The following is a 20563-nucleotide window of genomic DNA, read 5'->3' as shown; positions in this document are numbered from 1 at the left end:
GGACAAACACCGGCTCCCTCAGCCTATAGAGCGAGATGAGCGCCGCAACCCCAGAGTCGTCCGCAACTGGACTTAACTGTCTGGGGTACCTTTACCATTACCTTTTATGTATATTATAGAATTATAGCAAACATCCTATATATAAGTGGCAAACACAATCCTCTGAATATGGATCCTTATAGCAGCAAAATAGAAAGCCACCCCCCACTAACAGGATATATTAATAGACTTGGGCATGCCAAAAGGCTTGAGGTGAAACAATATTTAGGAAAGTACTGTATTTTTCGCTCCATAGGGCACATCGGACCATAGGGCGCACCTCGTTTTTAGAGGAGGAAACAAGAAAAAAAAATATTTTTCTGGTTTTCCTCCTCTAAAAGCCCTGTTTTTTTGAGGACCAGCTAAAAGTTTTGCAGCTTTTTTGTAAAGGGAAAAGCCCTGTTTTTTTGAGGGTCAGCTAAAAGTTTTGCAGCTTTTTTTGCAAAGGGTGAAAAGCAAAGCTCCTTTTGCAAAGGGGGAAAAGCAAAGAGGAAAAGCCCCATTTTTATGGGGTTCAACTCACATTTCTGAAAAATCTTAAGGAAAGGGAGCTGTTTCTACTGTTTCCAGACAGATAATCTAATCAGCCAGTCACATGTCGCTGGGGAAACAAACAACCTCCCTCTGCAGCACATTCAACAAAGGAGGCCTGGGCAAGGGGGCGGGGCTGAAAGGGAGCCGGGACTCTTATCTCTCTCCCGATCTCTTGCTGATCAGCTGCTGAGTGGGGTCCTTTCAACACCCCCTTTTCTCTTTGTAAAATAAAAGGCACAATCTCCTTTTGGCCCCTGGGCAATTCAGCTCCAAGGACCACCATTTGCTCCATAAGACGCACAGATATTTCCCCTTACTTGATGAGAACTGTCCATGCTGGCCGACCATTGGAGGACAGGCAATGGAGAAATGAGGGGACTGAAGAGCAGTGGCTGACTGGACTGATCAGGAACATTTGGGGAGGGGGGGCTTGTTTGTGCATGTGTGTAAAATACTCCTTCCCTCCCTTATGAAGCTGTCTGTGCTGTCTCCAAAGCTTTCCAAGAGTTGAGTGCATTAGATCAGATCAGAACTCAAATCCATCCAGCCTGGGAAATGTTTTGCATTTTTTGTTTGTTTGTTTCAAAATGGGAGCATAGGGCACCAGAGCATTCTGCATCCTGCCCTCGCAATGCGAAAAGTGGCAGATTCAACCCTTGGCATCTCCAGTTAGGGCTAAGAAATCCCTGGAGAGCCCCTGCTGGTCAGTGCAAATACCAAGCTAGCTGGCCCAAATGGTCAGATTCAGTAGATGGCAGCTTCTAGGGTGCTCTTAGAAAGCTGTGGATGGAGCTTCAACTTCATTCTGAGGATGTTGGCCAGCTGCCATATTTTTGGCACAGCTTTCTACGAGATCACTGACCCCAGGTTGAGTGCAGACAGAGAAGACTAGGTGGGGAGATGTGAACAGGAGTTGCATTTTGATGCGATGTCCACATTGGTCAGACACTGAAATGAAGAAGGTCATGGAACTGTAGAGTTGGGAAGACTCCAAATGGTCCAACCTCCTGCGATGCTGCAGGTTATCACCTGAAAACAAGGAGTTGTCCTCCAGTGACTTCTTGCTCCCTCCCGCCTTGCTATCACCATTATTAAAATTTATCGCATGCTTTTCTACTCAAAATGCAAGGCAGCACACAATGAAGAAGAAGAAGAAGAAGAAGAAGAAGAAGAAGAAGAAGAAGAAGAAGAAGAGGAGGAGGAGGAGGAGGAGGAGGAGGAGGAGGAGTTTGGATTTGATATCCCGCTTTTCACTACCTGAAGGAGTCTCAAAGCGGATCACATTCTCCTTTCCCTTCCTCCCCTACAACAAACACTCTGTGAGGTGAGTGGGGCTGAGAGGCTTCAAAGAAGTGTGACTAGCCCAAGGTCACCCAGCAGCTGCATGTGGAGGAGCGGAGACACGAACCCGGTTCACCAGATTATGAGACTACCGCTCTTAAACACTACACCACACTGGCGTAAAATCAGTACTCAGGAAGCTTCCTTAAACCAAGTCAGGCCATTGGCTCATCCAGCTCACTATTATCAACACTGACTGCCACAGCCACTCCAGGTTTTCGGGCAGCCCTGCCTGAATTTGACCAGGGTTGAACAGGGGATAATTTGCACGTAAGGAATCTGCTCTACAAAAAGTAGAACTTAACAATCCAAATACTGTACTAAATAAACATATTGTGACTCCGTAGCAACAGTAATATCAAGCAAAGCCAGGTACCCATACAAACAGTCAAGTTGGAATTAAATGGTGACATGACCTCTTCCCCACACTCCCAGGCAGGGGGCACCAGTTCAGGTACCGGGAAGGGCTGGACAAGATATCATCCAAAAACGGTTTGAAATCTGTATCATGATATCAGTTTCATAGTTTTTAACCTGGTGATATATTGCAAATCATGACATGTGTATGTGGTGTTTGTGTGTGTGCTATGCAAAAACCACAACGTGGAAAAAGCCATGAAACAAAGCCAATGTTTCTACATAGCTCCATCCTTAGTTCAGACATTGTGATATACAGTACTTTTTTTCTAGAAATAGAGATGCCAGAACTCAACATGAACACCTCCCTTTGTTCTCTTATAGTGGCAATGGTGCCCACCTGAGAGGTGCCAGAACTGAGCTCCAACGAGTTCCAGCTGGGGGGGGGGAAGCCCTGGTGATATATCAATATATCATGATGTTTAGCTGGTGATATATCACAATGTTGAAAACCAGGTATCGCCCATCTATAGTGCAGTCGTACCTCGGAAGCCGAATGCCTTGGCACTCGTAGGTTTTGGCACCCAAACGCCGCAAACTGGAAGTGAGTGTTCCAGTTTGCAAACGTTCTTTGGAACCCGGACGTTTGACGCTGGGTATGTTTAGCCTGGAGAAGAGAAGGTTAAGGGGTGGTATGATAGCCATGTTCAAATATATAAAAGGATGTCATATAGAGGAGGGAGAGAGAGGTTGTTTTCTGCTGCTCCAGAGAAGCGGACACGGAGCAATGGATTCAAACTACAAGAAAGAAGATTCCACCTAAACATTAGGAAGAACTTCATGACAGTGAGAGCTGTTCGACAGTGGAATTTGCTGCCAAGGAGTGTGGTGGAGTCTCCTTCTTTGGAGGTCTTTAAGCAGAGGCTTGACAGCCATCTGTCAAGAATGTTTTGATGGTGTTTCCTCCTTGGCAGGGGGTTGGACTGGATGGCCCTTGTGGTCTCTTCCAACTCTATGATTCTATGACACAGCTTCCAAGGCTTCCGATTGGCTGCAGGAAATTCCTGCAGCCAATCGGAAGCAGTGCCTTGGTTTCTGAACATTTTGGAAGTCGAACGAACTTCCAGAACGGATTCCGTTTGACTTCCGAGGTGCGACTGTACTGAGAAGGCCCTGCTCCAAGCTGCCACCAATCTCACCTTCGGAAAGGAGAGGACCCAGAGCACAATTCCCTGCCAATCTCAGAGGACGGGGAGGAACAGTCTGTGACCTCGGCCATGTACTTACTCCCACTCCTTCCGCCTCGCCTGCGGCGTGCTCTGCATCTTGTGGGCTTCATGCGCCTTGATGATATCCCGCTGTTCAATCAGGCCCCCTCGCCGGCGCTTGATGACTTCTGGGCTCACGGGGATAAGCTGGCTCTGCCCTACATCCAATGTGCTGCCACCCTCCAACCCCAAGCTGGATTCCCTCTCCTGGGAGTGCAGTTCGTAGAGGCCGTCGAAGCTGGTGGTGCGCGAGACGAGCGTGTCCGTCAAGGTCTCCGGCTCCAGCAGGCTGCAGGACTGAGCGGGCTGCATCAAACCCAGCCGGTGTTTCCGCCATGCCTCTTCCTCTGGCAGGGCCAGCATGCACCTCTGCGAGTCGCTGTCCAGTTCAGGGCTGCCGCCGGGAGGGTAAGAGCCTGATTCGGGGAGCATGTGAGCGCTGAGAGAGCACGTGCCAAGGCTGTACATCATGGACGCCGCTGCAGAACATCACTCTAGGAACAAGGAAACAAAGGGCAAGAAAAGTTTACCAACAGGCTTCTTTCTGGGACCTGTTCTGAGCGGGGTGGGGGGTGATTCAATTTGCAGAACTGGAAGTGGACGCTGCCCTCTTTATAAATTGTGTCCCTCAAAAAATATCAACCCAAACCAGAAAATAACCAAGGATCAAGGCCCTGTTTGGTTGAAATGCCACAGTCATTACCCAGCACCTCCAGTAGAGTCATATGAATTGTTCTCTAGCCTGCAAGGGTTAGGAGAGGACATACATAGGTTCAGGCACACACACACACACACACACACACACACACACACATACACACACACACACACACACACACCATCCCACAAATGTAGTTGAACACAGAATTTGTATCCCACGTTCCATGTTTTGCATGCAAAAGAGTTCAAGTTCAACCCCCTGGCATCTCGCCAGAGTAGGGCATGCTCTAGTTATCTCCCGCTTGGACTACTGCAATGCGCTCTGTGTGGGGCTACCTTTGAAGGTGACCAGGAAACTACAATTAATCTAGACTGGTGACTGGGAGCGGCTGCCGAGACCATGTAACGCCGGTCCTGAAAGATCTACGTTGGCTCCCAGTACGTTTCTGAGCACAATTCAAAGTGTTGGTGCTGACTTTTAAAAAGCCCTAAACAGTCTCGGCCCAGTATACCTGAAGGAGTGCCCCCATCGTTCTGCCTGGACACTGAGGTCCTCTTCCAAGGGTCTTCTGCTGGTTCCCTGGCTGTGAGAATTGAGGTTACAGGGAACCAGGCAGAGGGCCTTCTCAGTTGTGGCGCCTGCCGTGTGGAACGCCCTCCCATCACATGTCAAGGAAATAAGCAACTATCTTACTTTTAGAAGACATCTGAAGGCAGCCCTGTTTAGGGAAGTTTTTTTAATGTTTAATGCTGTATCATGTTTCTAATATTCGGTTGGGAGCCACCTACAGTGGTTGGGGAAACCCAGCCAGATGAGTGGGGTATAAATAATAAATTATTAGTATTATCTTCAGGTCAGGTTGTGAAGGTCCCTTATCTGAAACCTGGAAGCACAACTCCTAGCCAGTGCAGGCAATTCCGAGTGAGGTGGACCACAAATAGGATTCTATGCAAGTCAGCTTTGTACAACACCGTAAGTCATGGGCAGGTCATCTTTCTCCACCTGAGAGACCCATTCCTTCCAGGGCTCACATGCCACTGATGGGAGGGAGGAGAGGCGAACCTGAACAGAGCAGCAAATGTGAATTTTGCCTTTTTACAACAGGCTGGTTTGTCCCCACTGACACATGCCTCTCAATCCTTCATCCAGCACCAGATTTAGGATGGTTCAGGAAGTTCTCCTGCACAGAGTGACGAGCCAAGGGACTGCAAGTTTCAACTCAGAAAGCAGTATCATCAGTACCATGCGTGCCAAAATGAATGAATGTGAGCATAAGAAATAGGAGCACATGGCAAATTTTGTCCTCACTCAGGACACCACATCACCAAAATCTGCCCCTGCCCCCATTCGGGCAAACAAGACGCATTACCAATGGAAATGTCATATATTATCATTTATAGAGCAAGTTGCTTCCTCGTGGGACTATGTGTGGCTCCTTCAAGTCAACAGAACCTGAAACCTTTGCTCCTCCAATTAAGTTATCTGGGGGGAAGCTGTCTACCAAGAGGGGAGAAGAAACAGATTATGACACACAAACCTGCTATCAGGGTTCAGTGAATTTGTGAAGGGACTATGTGGCCTGGATCACACCTTCTTTCCCCCCCCCCACAAAAACCTCTGTACATTCCGCTGTATGTTTTCTGCGCCTGATAAAAGGCGGGATTTCCCATCTCTCTGAGAAAGGTGACCCAGTGAGTTCAATAGCCTTTTCTAATGTGGATTTGGGGTGGGGGAGAAGAAAATGGATCTATGGGAGCTGAGCTGCATCTTATCAGATGTGTTTTGGGGCTTAAGTGAGCTTCAATTCAGCGGGCGAGATAGGAGTTTCGCAAGGCACAGCCACAGAACGACAACAGGCAGGGGAATTAATCAGTACACAACACAATCCAAATATGGGCCATCCAAAAGTGTGGATAAGCCCTAGTTTAGGTCCATTAAACATAGTTGGATACAGCTTATCAGCAGCAGCAGCACCGTTAATAAGTCATAAGGTGATTAGCATGTCACGTTTCGATGATCAGAAATGACAAAAATTTAGTTGGGGGAGGCAAGGGATGGGGCTGCAGACCCCCTGGGTGCGTTCCACAGACCCCTAATTGTGAACCACTGATCTAGTCCAACCCCTTGCAATGCAGCTGTCCCTTAAGGGTATCGAACCTGCAACCCACAATCCAAGTAGTTGAGCTACCCTTTCCCCCATGCTTCCATAGACAGCCCCACCACCGGTGGGGTCCTCTGTTGATGCAAAACAGATAGATAGAAAGATAGATAGATGATAGATAGATAGATAGATAGATATAGATAGATAGATGATAGATAGATATAAAGGTAAAGGGACCCCTGACCATTAGGTCCAGTCATGTCCGACTCTGGGGTTGCGGCGCTCATCTTGCATTAATGGCCGAGGGAGCTGGCATACAGCTTCCGGATCATGTGGCCAGCATGACAAAGCCGCTTCTGGTGAACCAGAGCAGCACACGGAAATGCTGTTTACTTTCCCGCCGGAGCGGTACCTATTTACCTACTTGCACTTTGACGTGCTTTCAAACTGCTAGGTGGGCAGGAGCTGGGACAGAGCAACGGGAACTCACCCTGTCACGGGGATTCGAACCGCCGACCTTCTGATCGGCAAGCCCTAGGCTCTGTGGTTTAACCCACAGTGCCACCCACGTGCCCAGGTAGAGATATAGCACCCTGCAATAAAGAGTTCCAGCAGTGAACATATAAATTCAGTTTGATGAAGTGGTCAGTTAAATCAGGCGACCTGGAACATAACTTTCCAAACCTTTCCCAGCGATAATTGCTTGCTCCCTTACTGGTGCCTCTCTGCTCACTGACACCAAATCTTTCCGACGTAGCAAAGTTACCTTAAACGCTGAAAGATGCAAGATGGTATCTCAAGCAGTAGGTGGTGCTGTACCTCAAGATACAAAACTCTCCCCTGTTACCTGTAGCGGTTTGTTTTGGTTCTTGTGTACTGTGGGATCTCATTCCCCCACCTGAGCACATTTGCAAGGACAACACAGTTAATGAGTCAGCAAGTTTTGGAAAGAAGTGGGACAGAATGACTCTTTGTGGCATTTGATTAGCTTTTTTAATGCAATGGAGTAAGGAGCAAGGAGCATGAATCTAGCAGGACTCCTCTGAGCAAGAAGGCAGCTTTCCACCAAAAGAAGCCATGGAACTAAGCCAGATCAGCCATAGGGTCCAACTAGCTCCTCACGAGGAGGCACTGCATGAAGACCAGAAGGCTCCTGGTTCAAGTCCCAGGTTGTGTCTGCAGGTGGGTGGGATGCAGACCAGGAATTCCTTGGCAGACAACACAATGCAGGAAAGGTTACTTAGAAGTTTGAGGGTGGTGTGTGCTGCTGTTTCCCAAAGTGTAGAGATTGGCTGTACAGCCCCAAAGGCCTCACAACCTTTTTGGTAGAATGAAATGTCACCACTCTCGGGAGCCTCATTAAGCTAACTTGACATCCAACCCCTGTTCATCTTTCAGACATCCAGTCTGCACATTTTAGCATGTGGAACCAGGAGTCATTGTAAACAAGGACGCTCCTAACTTAACCCAAAAGCACAAGTGGAGCAAAACCCAAATGTTAACGCTGATATGCCAGCCTCACTGTCACCACTTTTACTGTCCTATTAGGTACTGTCTAGGGATGCTTCCCTGGTGAGGAAGAAATCTTATCGTACGGATGTCCCTTTGCTGCATCTTCATCATGAAAAAGATCATTCAGAGGCTAACTCTCCCTTCTTCCCCAAAGCAACCATTGGAAGGACAGGGAGGAATGAGGGAGGTGGTCAACCCACAACTTGAGCAGTGCAGTTTTTAACTCCCCCTTAATCATACTGCATTGCCAGGGAGGTGTTGTTTCAAGGGTGGTTCCGCACACTGGCGGAGGAAGAGGAGTGCGGTGGGGTGCCGTCGCGGCTGCCTCCCCGCCCGCACTGGGCACCACGCCCTGAAGGTGGTGCACCACACCCCCCGGACGGCGCGTCATGACCCAGGACGTGCGTCAGCCCTGCCCCCGCCTGCTCTCCACCCACACCTCCACCCCCACCCCGGTGCTGGAGCATGAAGCTCCACCACTGGTTCCACAGGGCTAACTAGGTCCCCTGTTTCACCATAAATTGCAATATTCAAAAAAACTGCGGGGAGGGGGGGTGGCACAACACTTTGACCGCCCAAGACACTCCGAAGAATCACCACCTTCAGGTCAGTTGCAAAGAAAGTGCAATATGGAACTGCTGAATTTCAACAGATCAAGAAGTTGGGCGCTATCACTTGTCGATTGAATCGGTACAACTGTTTGTGTTAATTTCCTTGCCTATGCCAGGACGTCGGCGTTATCAGCAAGTGTTATCAGCTACGCATGCGCCGAACGTAATGACGTACGGGCCGTACGTAGCGACGTTGCGCATGCGCGCTACGGAGTGACTCCGCCCCCGGGTTTGCCGCCCCGGGTGGCGAAGCGGCTTCCTCCGCCCCTGCTCCAGGTGTACCCATCATTTTGTCTCGCCTTCTAGAATGTATGGGATTATGTGGCACACTTGGTTGGCGATGTAGTATATAGTTCTATGTTGGGGATTCCCCACCCTCCTACTGAGCAGCGGAGGTGTAGGTATTTGGGGTTTATTCCTGGGTTTTTTTGTGGGGGAAGATAAATGAGTGTAGTTTTTTTCTGCCATTTGCGGAGTTGGGCTGGGGGGGGGATCCAGATTGCGAGGGTTTGGACCGTTTGGGGGGGTTTGAGAGTAAGTGTTGGTGCTGACCTTTAAAGCCCTAAATGGCCTTGGCCCAGTATACCTGAAGGAGCGTCTCCATTCCCATCGTTGCAAGAAGCAAAGTTACAGGGAACCAGGCAGAGGGCTTTCTCAGTAGTGGCGCCCGCCCTGTGGAACGCCCTCCCCTCAGATGTCAGAGAAATAAATAACTATCTGACGTTTAGAAGACATCTGAAGGCAGCCCTGTTTAGGGAAGTTTTTAATGAATGATGTTTTAATGTATTTTTAATCTTTTGCTGGAAGCCGCCCAGAGTGGCTGGGGAAACCCAGCCAGATGAGTGGGGTATAAATAAATTGTTGTTGTTGTTGTTGTTGTTGTTGTTGTTGTTGTTGTTGTTGTTGTTGTTGTTGTATTACTATTATTATTATTATTATTATTATTATTATTATTATTATTATTGGAATAGGTAGATTAATTTTGGGAGGATGACCACTAATGGTGAGCTAAAATTGCCTCCCCATGTTCACGCGGCTACCCCCCCCCCAACATACACGTTCCCAAATACAGTGGTGCCTCGCAAGACGAAATTAATTCGTTCCGCAAGACTTTTCGTCATGCGGAAATTTTGTCTTGCAAGGCACCATTTCCCATAGGAACGCATTAAAATTTAATTAATGCGTTCCTATGGGGGGGGAAGTCCGGGGGCCCCTTCCCACCGGCACCGGAGCTGCGCGGCGCCACGTAAAAACGCGGCGTCGCACGGCTCCAGTGCCGGCTTACAGTGGTACCTCGCCAGACAAATTCGTCTTGCGAAAAACAGCCATAGACGAATTCGTCTCGCGAGTCAACTAAAAACTCGCAAAACCCTTTCATTTTGCGAGTTTTTCGTTGTGCAAGGCATTCGTCTTGCGGGGTACCACTGTATGCCAGAGGCTTCCCCAACCCTGCCATAGGCAAGAGTTGTGAATCATTCTTTCCCAGAACACAGCTGAAAGAGGGAGTTGCAGCAGCAACAAGAAAGGAGAGGACAATATAATTGCACCCGCTGCTTACCCAGTGTGGCCGGGGGGGTAATAAAGGGCTGGCGGTGGAAAGCCACAATCTAGCACAGCAGCGGCTCCTCTTTCAAGCAGGCAGAGCCCTGCTAAGTTCTCTCCTCCATGCTAGAATTCTGGGGCATGCCAGGAAGCAGTTAAAGAACAGCTGCGTCGCTTGCCAAAAGGAACACCCTGAGCATCTTCAGGCTTAGCTGTCAAAGCCCATAAAGGATTAATGATGCTGTCTTGTTATCTACAGGAGACAATTGGCAGAGGGTCTGAGAGAGGCACCACCAGCTTTCTTGTGCGAGAGACACCCTGCGTAGCGGCAGAAGTTAAAACAGCTTCGGCGCCATCTGCATTTCTTAGCCAGGTGCCGGAAGGGGAGAGGAGCACCGCGCACATCAAGAAGGGCAGCCTGGTGTATCTCTGAACCACTTCAAATTGACTGCAGCAATGGCAGCGGTTCGGAGCTGAAATAGGGCCATGCGGCTTTGTGGAATCGCACCTACTTGCGTTGGCACAGAGGATGCAGCTGGAGCTGTAAACTGGGCCTGTGGCGAAGCAACAACAGCCAAGATGAAATGGACTTGGGAGAGCGCCACTCAGCAATATCCCCTTGCGCTTGTTTGTGAGTGTCGGCCATCAAAGGCAGGTTTTAGCACTCACATTTTTCAATCTGTGCACAGAATTTTCACTTCTTCTGCTGTGGGGGGACTGGGGGTGGCAACTATCTGGATTTGATATCCCGCATTTCACTACCCGAAGCAGTCTCAAAGCGGCTAACATTCTCCTTTCCCTTCCTCCCCCACAACAAACACTCTGTGAGGTGAGTGGGGCTGAGAGACTTCAAAGAAGTGTGACTAGCCCAAGGTCACCCAGCAGCTGCATGTGGAGGAGCGGAGACACGAACCCAGTTCCCCAGATTACGAGTCTGCCGCTCTTAACCACTACACCACACTGGCTTTGGCCACCTCATGAGAAGAGAACACTCCCTAGAAAAGACCCTGATGTTGGGAAAGATGGAGGGCACAAGGAGAAGGGGACGACAGAGGATGAGATGGTTGGACAGTGTTCTTGAAGTGACTAGCATGAGTTTGGCCAAACTGCGGGAGGCAGTGAAAGATAGGCGTGCCTGGCGTGCTCTGGTCCATGGGGTCACGAAGAGTCGAACACGACTCAACGACTAAACAACAACAAATCCCTTAGGTGGCGAACTTCAATGTGCCGACTAAGGAGTCCATTGCCAAGAGGGCCTCTTAACACTCATTATGCCATGAGTGCAAGTGTCCGTGGTGAACATTAGTCAGCTGACTCGGTACTTAAAGGCTGTTGGCTCCCTCAGTCAGTATTGCGGGGCAGCCTAGCCAGAGCTGCAAAATGGATGTCAAAGGTCATGTAATATATTGACAATTAAAATAACATTACATTCTGTCAGGTTTTCTCTTTTGTTTGGAATAAACAGATTTTCTATGTGGTCAATGAAACTCGGCCCTCCAGATGTTTTGGGACTGCAATTCCCATCATCCCTGACCACTGGTTCTGTTAACTAGGGACGATGGGAGATGTAGTCTCAAAACATCTGGAGGGCCGAGTTTGGCAACCACCGACTTAGAGGCTTGGTGTCAGGGACTGGACATAGAGGAATGGTGGAGACTGCCTCCCCATCCTGACCCTTCCAGGGAGGAGGAAGAGGAAGACAGTGTAGATTTACAACAGGGGTTCGAGGGAGGTCACAACTCAGAGGGAAATGAGGGGGAAAGTTGGGAAATAATGGGAGAGAAGGAGAAGCAGGCAGGAACAGGGCAGCAGCTGGCTGACACAGTGTCATTAGAAAGCACTCCAGACCCCCCATCTCTGAGAACCTGGCAAGCCTTAAAAGTAGGAGAGCAAAGAGCTCAAAGGCAGAGGGCACATAGAAGTGATGAATGAAGATGTGGGAGAGATGGGGGTGGAGATTCACTCGGGACAATGCCATTGTCCAAGAGGTTGGGTTCTATGGCCTCCCTCTGTGAAGACTGAAATAAAAAAGGACGGTAAGAAACTTTTCCTTGTCTTTATACTTTCCTGGGCAACCAGCCGGGAGCCCCCGACAGCACCCTGACACATGGTGTGAGCAGCAGGTCATGCAGAGCAAAAAGAGTACAGCAGTTGTCTAATAGCAGGTCCAGACACCCAGTGGGTCCCCAGAATATTGTCTTATGTTGTAATACAGGCACCCCCAAACTCGGCCCTCCAGATGTTTTGGGACTACAACTCCCATCATCCCTGACCACTGGTCCTGTTAGCTAGGGATGATGGGAGTTGTAGTCCCAAAACATCTGGAGGGCCGAGTTTGGGGATGCCTGTTGTAATACCATCTGTGGTGAAATAATGCAACAGACCTTTAAGGCCCTGGGTGGTTCCAAGCACAAAAATCTGCCAGAGAGTTTCCTTGATAATTAGAACAAAACGAGTTTGGAATAAGCAGTATGGGATAATCTGCTTTGCAAAGGAGAAGGGAATTATCAGAAGGCCTCTACGGTACCTATCAGATTTATTCTCTTTTAAAGGCAAGAGCAAAGCTTAGCACACACGTTCAATTTCTGCTCTTTCTCTGTTCTCACATTCGTGAGGCACGGAGCATGCAGAATGGGGCAAGAGGGGTTCAAAGCCTCTTGGGAGAACATAGCTTGGGCCACTTCAATAAAGTTGCAAACCTAAACACACTTGCCAGGGTAGAAGACCCCTTAAAGTCTGAAATACGTGGCACATGTTTCTGAACTGCAGTCCGATGTTCCAAGGGTATTAAGAATAAAAATTACCAGTCTTCAGAGGAGGCCACTCTCTGAATTTCATTGTACAGGGTGCCTCCTCCTCAGGAGGAGGAGGAGGCAATCCCAGGGCAGGGAGATTCAGGCTGATACAGAACGTACAAGCTCCTCAGAGGATGCTGTCATTGTTGCGTCTCTGTTCACTCAATCTCCCCCCGTTGCAGCAGAATTACCCTCCATCATGCTTAGATGCAACAGGCTGTAGGGTTGCTGCTTGTGCATTGGCTAAAATGAGAAAATGCATCAGCGACAAAGGGGGGGTGGGTCAAAAGAGGACACAGTCATATATGCACAACAGTCATTTATGCTAATTTATACATAGAGGAGCAGATTTAGAAATTATTACTGTGCTTTAAAGGGAAATACATCTCAGCCTATACATCTCAGCCTAGCGGGGAAGACTGGGATCAGGGGTGTGCCTGCTCATCTTGCTGTGAGTTGCTCACTTATGGGGCCCCCTGCACCCCATAAATTGATAGAGATAAGATGTTAGATTAGGATTAAGAATAATTGTAAAATAAGAGTTAAAGTAGTTACAAAGTTACTACAGTAAAATTGAACTGAACGCAGAAGAGAGGACGGGAGGAAGTCCCCTAAGTAAGATTTGAAATAAGGTTATAATAATAAATTGCTGTGTTCCTGTGGTAGGTGGGTTGTCAGGTAATGTATTTGTTTCTTTTGTTTGTTTTGTGTATTTTGTAGTTTGTATGTATTTTTTATGTATTTTTTGTAGTATGTATGTATTTGCTTTGTTTGCTTTGTGTTGAAATACCAGTAAATTTCCTTTAAAATAAATAAATAAGTGTCACCATTTTTCAGCTGGCCTGGGGCCATTCAAACAGAGGACTGTCCTCTGATTGTGCTTCGAACAGAGGACACATGGCTGCTGTTATAAGAATTTTAAAGTCTCAAATATAGAATAAATATTCATAAATGCACACATATCTGAATATATGAACCATGTGTCTGAAATAGTATGGGAGAGCAATCCTGAAGCCATTTTGACTCTCCTAATGACCTCAAATATTCCTCTGCAGTAAGGGAGGCAAATGGGGAAAGCCACCCCATTGTCTTTTTGCTTGCAAATCCTGTCTTAAGGGCGAATTTGTGTATGAATAGGGAAGAAATATCAACAACCTCAGATATGCTGATGACACAACCTTGATGGCAGAAAGTGAGGAGGAATTAAAGAACCTTTTAATGAGGGTGAAAGAGGAGAGCGCAAAATATGGTCTGAAGCTCAACATCAAAAAAACTAAGATCATGGCCACTGGTCCCATCACCTCCTGGCAAATAGAAGGGGAAGAAATGGAGGCAGTGAGAGATTTTACTTTCTTGGGCTCCATGATCACTGCAGATGGTGACAGCAGTCCTGGAATTAAAAGACGCCTGCTTCTTGGGAGGAAAGCAATGACAAACCTAGACAGCATCTTAAAAAGCAGAGACATCTCCTTGCCGATAAAGGTCTGTATAGTTAAAGCTATGGTTTTCCCAGTAGTAATGTATGGAAGTGAGAGCTGGACCATAAAGAAGACTGATCACCAAAGAATTTATGGTTTTGAATTATGGTGCTGGGGAGGACTCTTGAGAGTCCCATGGACTGCAAGAAGATGATGAAACCTATCGATTCTTAAGGAAATCAGCCCTGAGTGCTCACCGGAAATTCAGATCCTGAAGTTGAGGCTCCAGTACTTTGGCCACCTCATGAAAAGAGAAGACTCCCTAGAAAAGACCTTGATGTTGGGAAAGATGGAGGGCACAAGGAGAAGGGGACGACAGAGGATGAGATGGTTGGACAGTGTTCTCGAAGCGACTGGCATGAGTTTGGCCAAACTTCGGGAGGCAGTGGAGGATAGGGGTGCCTGGCATGCTCTGGTCCATGGGGTCACGAAGAGTCGGACACTACTGAACGACTGAACAACAACAACAGGGTGAGACTGTGATCACAAAAGAATGGCCAGGCTGCCCAGGTAATGCAATCAGTGACCATTATCAGGTATCCTGGCAGATCTGTTGTAGACCCGCCTCCTGTGATGTATGTATGATGATTTTGGGGTGGTCTTTTGCTAAGGGGGTTGGGCAATGTCCAAAGTCTTTTAAGGTTCCTGCACACTTTTGTTCAGGGTCTCTCCCTCCTTGGAAGGAGGGGAGGGAAATCTGTTGCAACAGAAAAATAAGTACCTGCCTTGCTTTCCGCTGGATCCTGCCTCCATCCATTCTTCTCTGACCGATCATGGACTTAGGGGACTCAGAATCCCATGGGGAGTTGGGCAGCAAAAGCCAAACCCCAATTTTTACATCACTACCTTAAACTGGGCTGCCTCCCCCTTCGAGGTGGGTTCATTCCTTTGGACTGAAAAGAACCTTTAAATCGTTTAATGGATTTTCTTCATGCAGCAGCACATTGGCTGCTCTCCTCAGTCATGCAGTCTGGGAATTACTGGGGAAGGTTTGAATGTTTATTATTATGGCCAAACAGCCAGCATAAACTGAAGAAGGGATATCCACCTTCTCCGTTCTGGCTTTGAGTGGCTTTGGAGCAAACATCATTAGCTGCCCAAAGACTAGCAGAACAGATCTGCTTAATCTTGCTTGGATTTTTCACAGAGACAGATGAATACACAGTCATTTCCATCCTCAAAGATGCAAATCCAGCCTCTCGGATGAGATTTCTCACAACAAAAGAAGCAACCCTAGGGAAGGATCTAATAGCGTTGGGAAAACAGTGCATGCCTGAACATGGGCGTACCCAAGGGGGGGCAGGAGGGGGCACCTGCCCCCCCAAAAGCAAAAAATAATAATAATTAAGTGGTTATCGGCAGCCTAAAAGGGAAAAAAGCTCTCCTAAAAAGCTCAACTACCGGTCTTTCTCCCCCTCCCAAAATCTAAATAACAATTGAGCTCTGCTGACCGGCAGCCGGCCACTGTGTGTATGTGTGTGTGTGTTTGGAAACAGTTCCCTTGCATGGTGAGTTGTGATGGCTGAGGATCCTAGGAAATTGAGTTTTTCAGCCATTTGGGGGCTTTCTGTTTGGGGGGGGAGTTTTTTTTCTGTTCTTTGAAGCTGCTTTTGTTTGCTGTTTACATAATATGGTCAGTAATCTAAAAACGAACTGAACCCCTAAAAAACGGGGCATTCCTGCACTGCTCCAGAAACTCAACCGTTGTCTACTTTGCTGACTAATCCAAACTGCCAAATAGTTGCTCTCCAGCCCTACCCAAGCAGCTGCGGTATGCGCAGCAGCTGGTAGCTACCAGCCACAAGTGTTCATCAGAGCAAACATCTTTCTAGCCACTGAGGCTTATTAAATAAAATATCCAGCTATTAACCGTACAAAGAGGCAAGAGCGAAAGTCCATTCCCTCGGTGTGCCTGGCCACAAATTACATATAAAGGCTGCGTCAATCTCTACCTCCAGCCACCTAGGGGTGGTGGTCTACTATGTTGTGGAATAGCTGGTCAGGACTTCATTGGCACCTCCAGACAAACAATTTATTCAGCATTCATCCTGAATGGCTTCCACAAAGCTTAAAGAGAGGTTAGACTATATCCAGTCTTTATTAAGAACTTCTGATTTGTTTTCAAGGGGGTTATATGCAGGGGCGGAGCAAGCCAATCTGCCGCCCGGGGCAGCAAACATCAAGGCAGACATCACGACGCGTGCGCTGCCTCCTGGGTGGACTGCGCATGTGTGGACATGCGCAGTCCACCCAAGATGGCGGGCGCGATCGGCCGGCACCCCTTCCGACTGGCACCGGGCTGTGCCATGCTGCGTTTTAAGGCTGCAGCGAGCGAACAGGAGCGCTGCTGTTTGCCCGCTGCTGCCTTAAAACGCGGCGCCAGTCGGAAGGGGTGCCGGCCGATCCCGTCTGCCATCTTGGGTGGACATGCGCAGTCCACCCAAGATGGCGGGCGCGATCAGCCGGCACCCCTTCCGTGTGGTGCGGCAACCTTTAAGGCTGCAGCGCGTGAACAGCAGCACAGACGCTGTGCTGCTGTTCGCGCGTTGCAGCCTTTTAAAAGTGGCCGCACCATCGATCGCGGGGGTGGGGGCCTGCCCCCAGAGTGTCACCCTCCCCAGGGCGGTACCTGGGGCAGACCACCACCACCCCGCCCCCTTGCTCCGCCCCTGGTTATATGACAATAAAAATTCATCCTCATTTGTTATGGGGTGTTCATATATCTCCCCATTAGTCATTTGTGCAACCCATGCTTTCCAGTGCTTTCCCCACCACTTTCCAAACCTCAAAAAGTCCCATTCTTTTAAAAAATCAGATTTGTTGTGCTTGGGCGGCAGAGCCCTTTAATCCATTTTCACTGCACAAACCGCAAGTTCCGAACTGGGCCTGAATTTCTGCCGCGAATTGCTGACAACCTGGGGGAACCCTGTGTCAGGAAATAAGGGATCGGTGTTAAAACTGGGGAAGGAGAAAAGGAAGGAAGGAAGGAAGGAAGGAAGGAAGGAAGGAAGGAAGGAAGGCAGGAAGGAAGGAAGGGAGAGAGAGAAGATTGCTGGAATGGATTGATTAAGAAGATAGCAAAGCTGAGAGAATATGTCATCAGTCAAATTACCCAGCCTTGCTAACCAAAATGGTACCAGATCCATCACCTATAAGGGAGCAAATGGGGCGAACAGCGCAGCTTTCGTTTACTGCAGTTCAAAAGAAAAATGCCACAATTTGGAAAATCAGGTTTCTGGAACTTCGAGCACAATAAACAGACACATTTGCCGAACGGCTTATCTTTCGACCTAATAATTCAGTTAAACAGCTCACGCAAAACTGTCTTGTTCATGCTAGATTAGGCGTTCTAATTGCAAAACAGGTAAATGTAGGGTAAGGTTACCAGATTTTTTTCCGATGAATCCAGGGACGCTTTTCAACTTCAATGGATTTTGTATGGGGACTGATTTGTAAATACGGGGACTGTCCCCGGGAAACGGGGACATCTGGTACCCTTAACGTAGGGAGAGAATTGGTACTGGACTGCCCCCCTCCTTTGCCTAGTGTTGCTGGATTGCAACCTGTGGGAATATGTTTTTAAAGGTGCTACTGCACCTGTTTGTTTGGGTTTACTTTAGGTGTCCTTCCGCATTTGGTAGGAAGGACAAAGGATCCTGCAGGGAGTTTCACTGCATGGATCCCTCCGCGTTTGGGCGAGGCGCGCCAATTTGGCCAATATAACGGTCAGTAGTTAGTTTCCCGCCCAAAGCTAGCATAGAAACAAGATTGTGATTGGTTAATGTAACTGTTATGACGATGTTTGAGTCTTCAATAAATAGCCTCCGCTCTCTGCAGCGAGTGTGGAGAACGCGCGAGACAAGCTAGAGAGAACATCGGTGCGTGGCAAGCCAAGAGAGAAACCAAAACCAAAACCAGCCGCACAGAGCAGTTGAGAGCTTCTTCACCAGACTGCAGTCTCCTTTGTATTCATTTCATTTTATTTAAAAGCTTTTATTTGGCCGTCTAATTTTTGGCCACTACCTAGTTTGGTTTATCTTCTTCTCCGGAGACCTCCGGAATCTTCGGACCTTACAGACGCCTGCAGAAAACCTTCAGAGGCAACCAACGACCTTCCGAACTCACAATCTAAACCTTCAGATCATAGCCAGCGGACCTTTTCACGACACAGTGGGAGCAGGAACTCCGGCATTACTGGCGGTCCCATCTGCTGGCTATCACCACAGCAACCCAATAATTTACTTGCCCACCAAAGCAGCTTCTACTTTACTAGTACAGTGCACTTTGCACCCGCCTTTGCCAACCTTGCGCCCTCCGGATGTTTCGGACCACAGCTCCCATCAGCGCCAGCCAGTCACATGCATATGTGTTTGAAGCTGGCGGTGTCACCCTCAAACCATGTCACCGCTCTTAAAATGTTACATCTGCCTTCACCCTCTGAATGCCTGGACCTGTCTCCTGCCACTCCAGAATTTCTGCTTGTCTCTCAGCTGTCTAAATCGCTTCACTTCTCCACTATATCTTGGGCCAGGTAATTATCAAGGCAGCTAATCTATTTTTCTGCTCCCCGCCGCACATTCTATTTGAGCATACAGCACATTAGTCACTGGTCACAGGCAGGTGAGAGGAAAGGGAAGAGCTCATTTAATGATGCAGAACGAGAGGGGAAAGTGCTCAAAAGGGTGAGACGGATAAGAATGAATTAAGTCCAACAAGCCCCTACAAAAGAACTGGGCCACCGCAGGGCCTCTTAGGCGGCTGATTGACTAAGAACTGTTCTGCTAGACTTCTTATCTTAATTTTCCGAGTTGTAAATTGCCCTGTTGTGCCTGGGCTTCCTAGGGAGGCTCCAGCAGCAGGGGGGCTGCTCAGAGCACAACTGCACACAGCTATTTGGAAATGCAGAGCTGTTATTTGCATTGTGCATCCAACCCAGAAGCAGAGAGCCTGTGGCAGGCAGCTGCTGTGCCCGGAGGCAAGAGTTCAGGTTGGACTAAACCTGGCAAGTGCTTTCAGCCAGAAAAGCAAAACAAAGACACAGCAGATGAAAAACAGGGACGTCATACCTGACCAAGTGTCCCTATTTCCCACGGACAGTCCTGGAATTACGAAAGCCAGCCCAGCTTCTGATTGATCCAAGAATGTCCCTGTTTTCCCCACCAATGCCACTGCCACCAAACTCAGGGAAGAGGAGAGGCTGCTAGTGTTTGTCCTCAGCAACTGCAGCAGCAACAGTGCTAGTTGCTAAGAAGCTTTGCCGTTGCCTCTCCATGGACACTGCTGATGGCCTCCTCCTTTGGGCAGTTCATAACAGCTGCTGGAGAGTGGGTCAGGATGGGGAGAGGCTACCACCATTAAGGCCCCGCCCCGCCATGATGTGCCAACATGGGTGTCAGGATTTACGATGCCCCTCTCACACCAAAGACGCAGTAAGCTGGGGGATTTATTACGCTTAGGGTGGCGCTGTGGTCTAAACCACTGAGCCTCTTGGGCTTGCCGAGCGGAAGGTCGGCGGTTCGAATCCCTGTGACAGGGTGAGTTCCCGTTGCCCAGTCCCAGCTCCTGCCAACCTAGCAGTTCGAAAGCACACCAGAGCGAGTAGATAAATAGGTACCACTGCGGCGGGAAGGTAAACGGCATTTCTGTGCGCTCTGGCTTCCGTCACGGTATTCCGTTGTTCCAGAAGTGGTTTAGTCATGCTGGCCAGACGAGACACTCTATGGGGAGGGAATTCCACAGCTTAAGGGCTGCCACGGGTCACAGGTAGCAGCCGCCGATCAGCAAGCCCTAGGCTCTGTGGTTTAACCCACAGCGCCACTCCAGACTGAGCCTTAAATACAAGGCAGATCCATCTTGGTAATTAATTCCATCACCAGCAGGAATGTGGGAATACGTTTTTAAGGTGCTCCTGCACCTGTTTGTTTATGTTTATTTAAAAGGTAACCTTCCGCGTTAGGAAGGAAGGGCAAAGGATCCAGCAGAGAGTTTGCTGCATGGATCCCTCCGCGTTTGGGCGAAGCGCGCCAATTTAGCCAATGTAACGGTCAGTTGATAGTTTCCCACCCAGAAACTAGCTTAGAGACAAGGTTGTGATTGGTTCTTGTATATGTTGTGAAGATGTTTGATTTCTTAATAAATAGCCTCCGCTCTCTGTAGCATGGTGTGGAGAACGCGCGAGACAAGCCAGAGAGAACATCAGTGCGAGACAAGCCAGAGAGAAACCGAAAGCAAAACCAGCCGCACAAAGCAGTTGAGAGCTTCTTCACCATTGACTGCAGTCTCTTAGTTTTTATTTCTTTTATTTCAAAAGTGTTTATTTGGCCT

At 48.5% G+C, this 20563-nt stretch overlaps 1 protein-coding gene across 1 annotated transcript in view; it reads right to left on the bottom strand.

Annotated features, from left to right (window-relative positions):
* The window catches only part of CACNA1E (calcium voltage-gated channel subunit alpha1 E), a 364294-nt gene extending 360593 nt beyond the window's left edge, over positions 1-3701 (bottom strand). The window contains exon 1 of the mRNA XM_033151321.1: positions 3559-3701. Within this exon, the coding sequence (XP_033007212.1) occupies positions 3559-3596 (38 nt within the window). The 5' untranslated portion in view covers positions 3597-3701. The remainder of the gene's footprint in view (positions 1-3558) is intronic.
* Between the last annotated feature and the right edge of the window lie 16862 nt (positions 3702-20563).

Source organism: Lacerta agilis, chromosome 6 (assembly GCF_009819535.1).
Source record: "Lacerta agilis isolate rLacAgi1 chromosome 6, rLacAgi1.pri, whole genome shotgun sequence".
Lineage (NCBI taxonomy): Eukaryota > Metazoa > Chordata > Lepidosauria > Squamata > Lacertidae > Lacerta > Lacerta agilis.
This window is presented reverse-complemented; position numbering and strand designations above follow the sequence as displayed.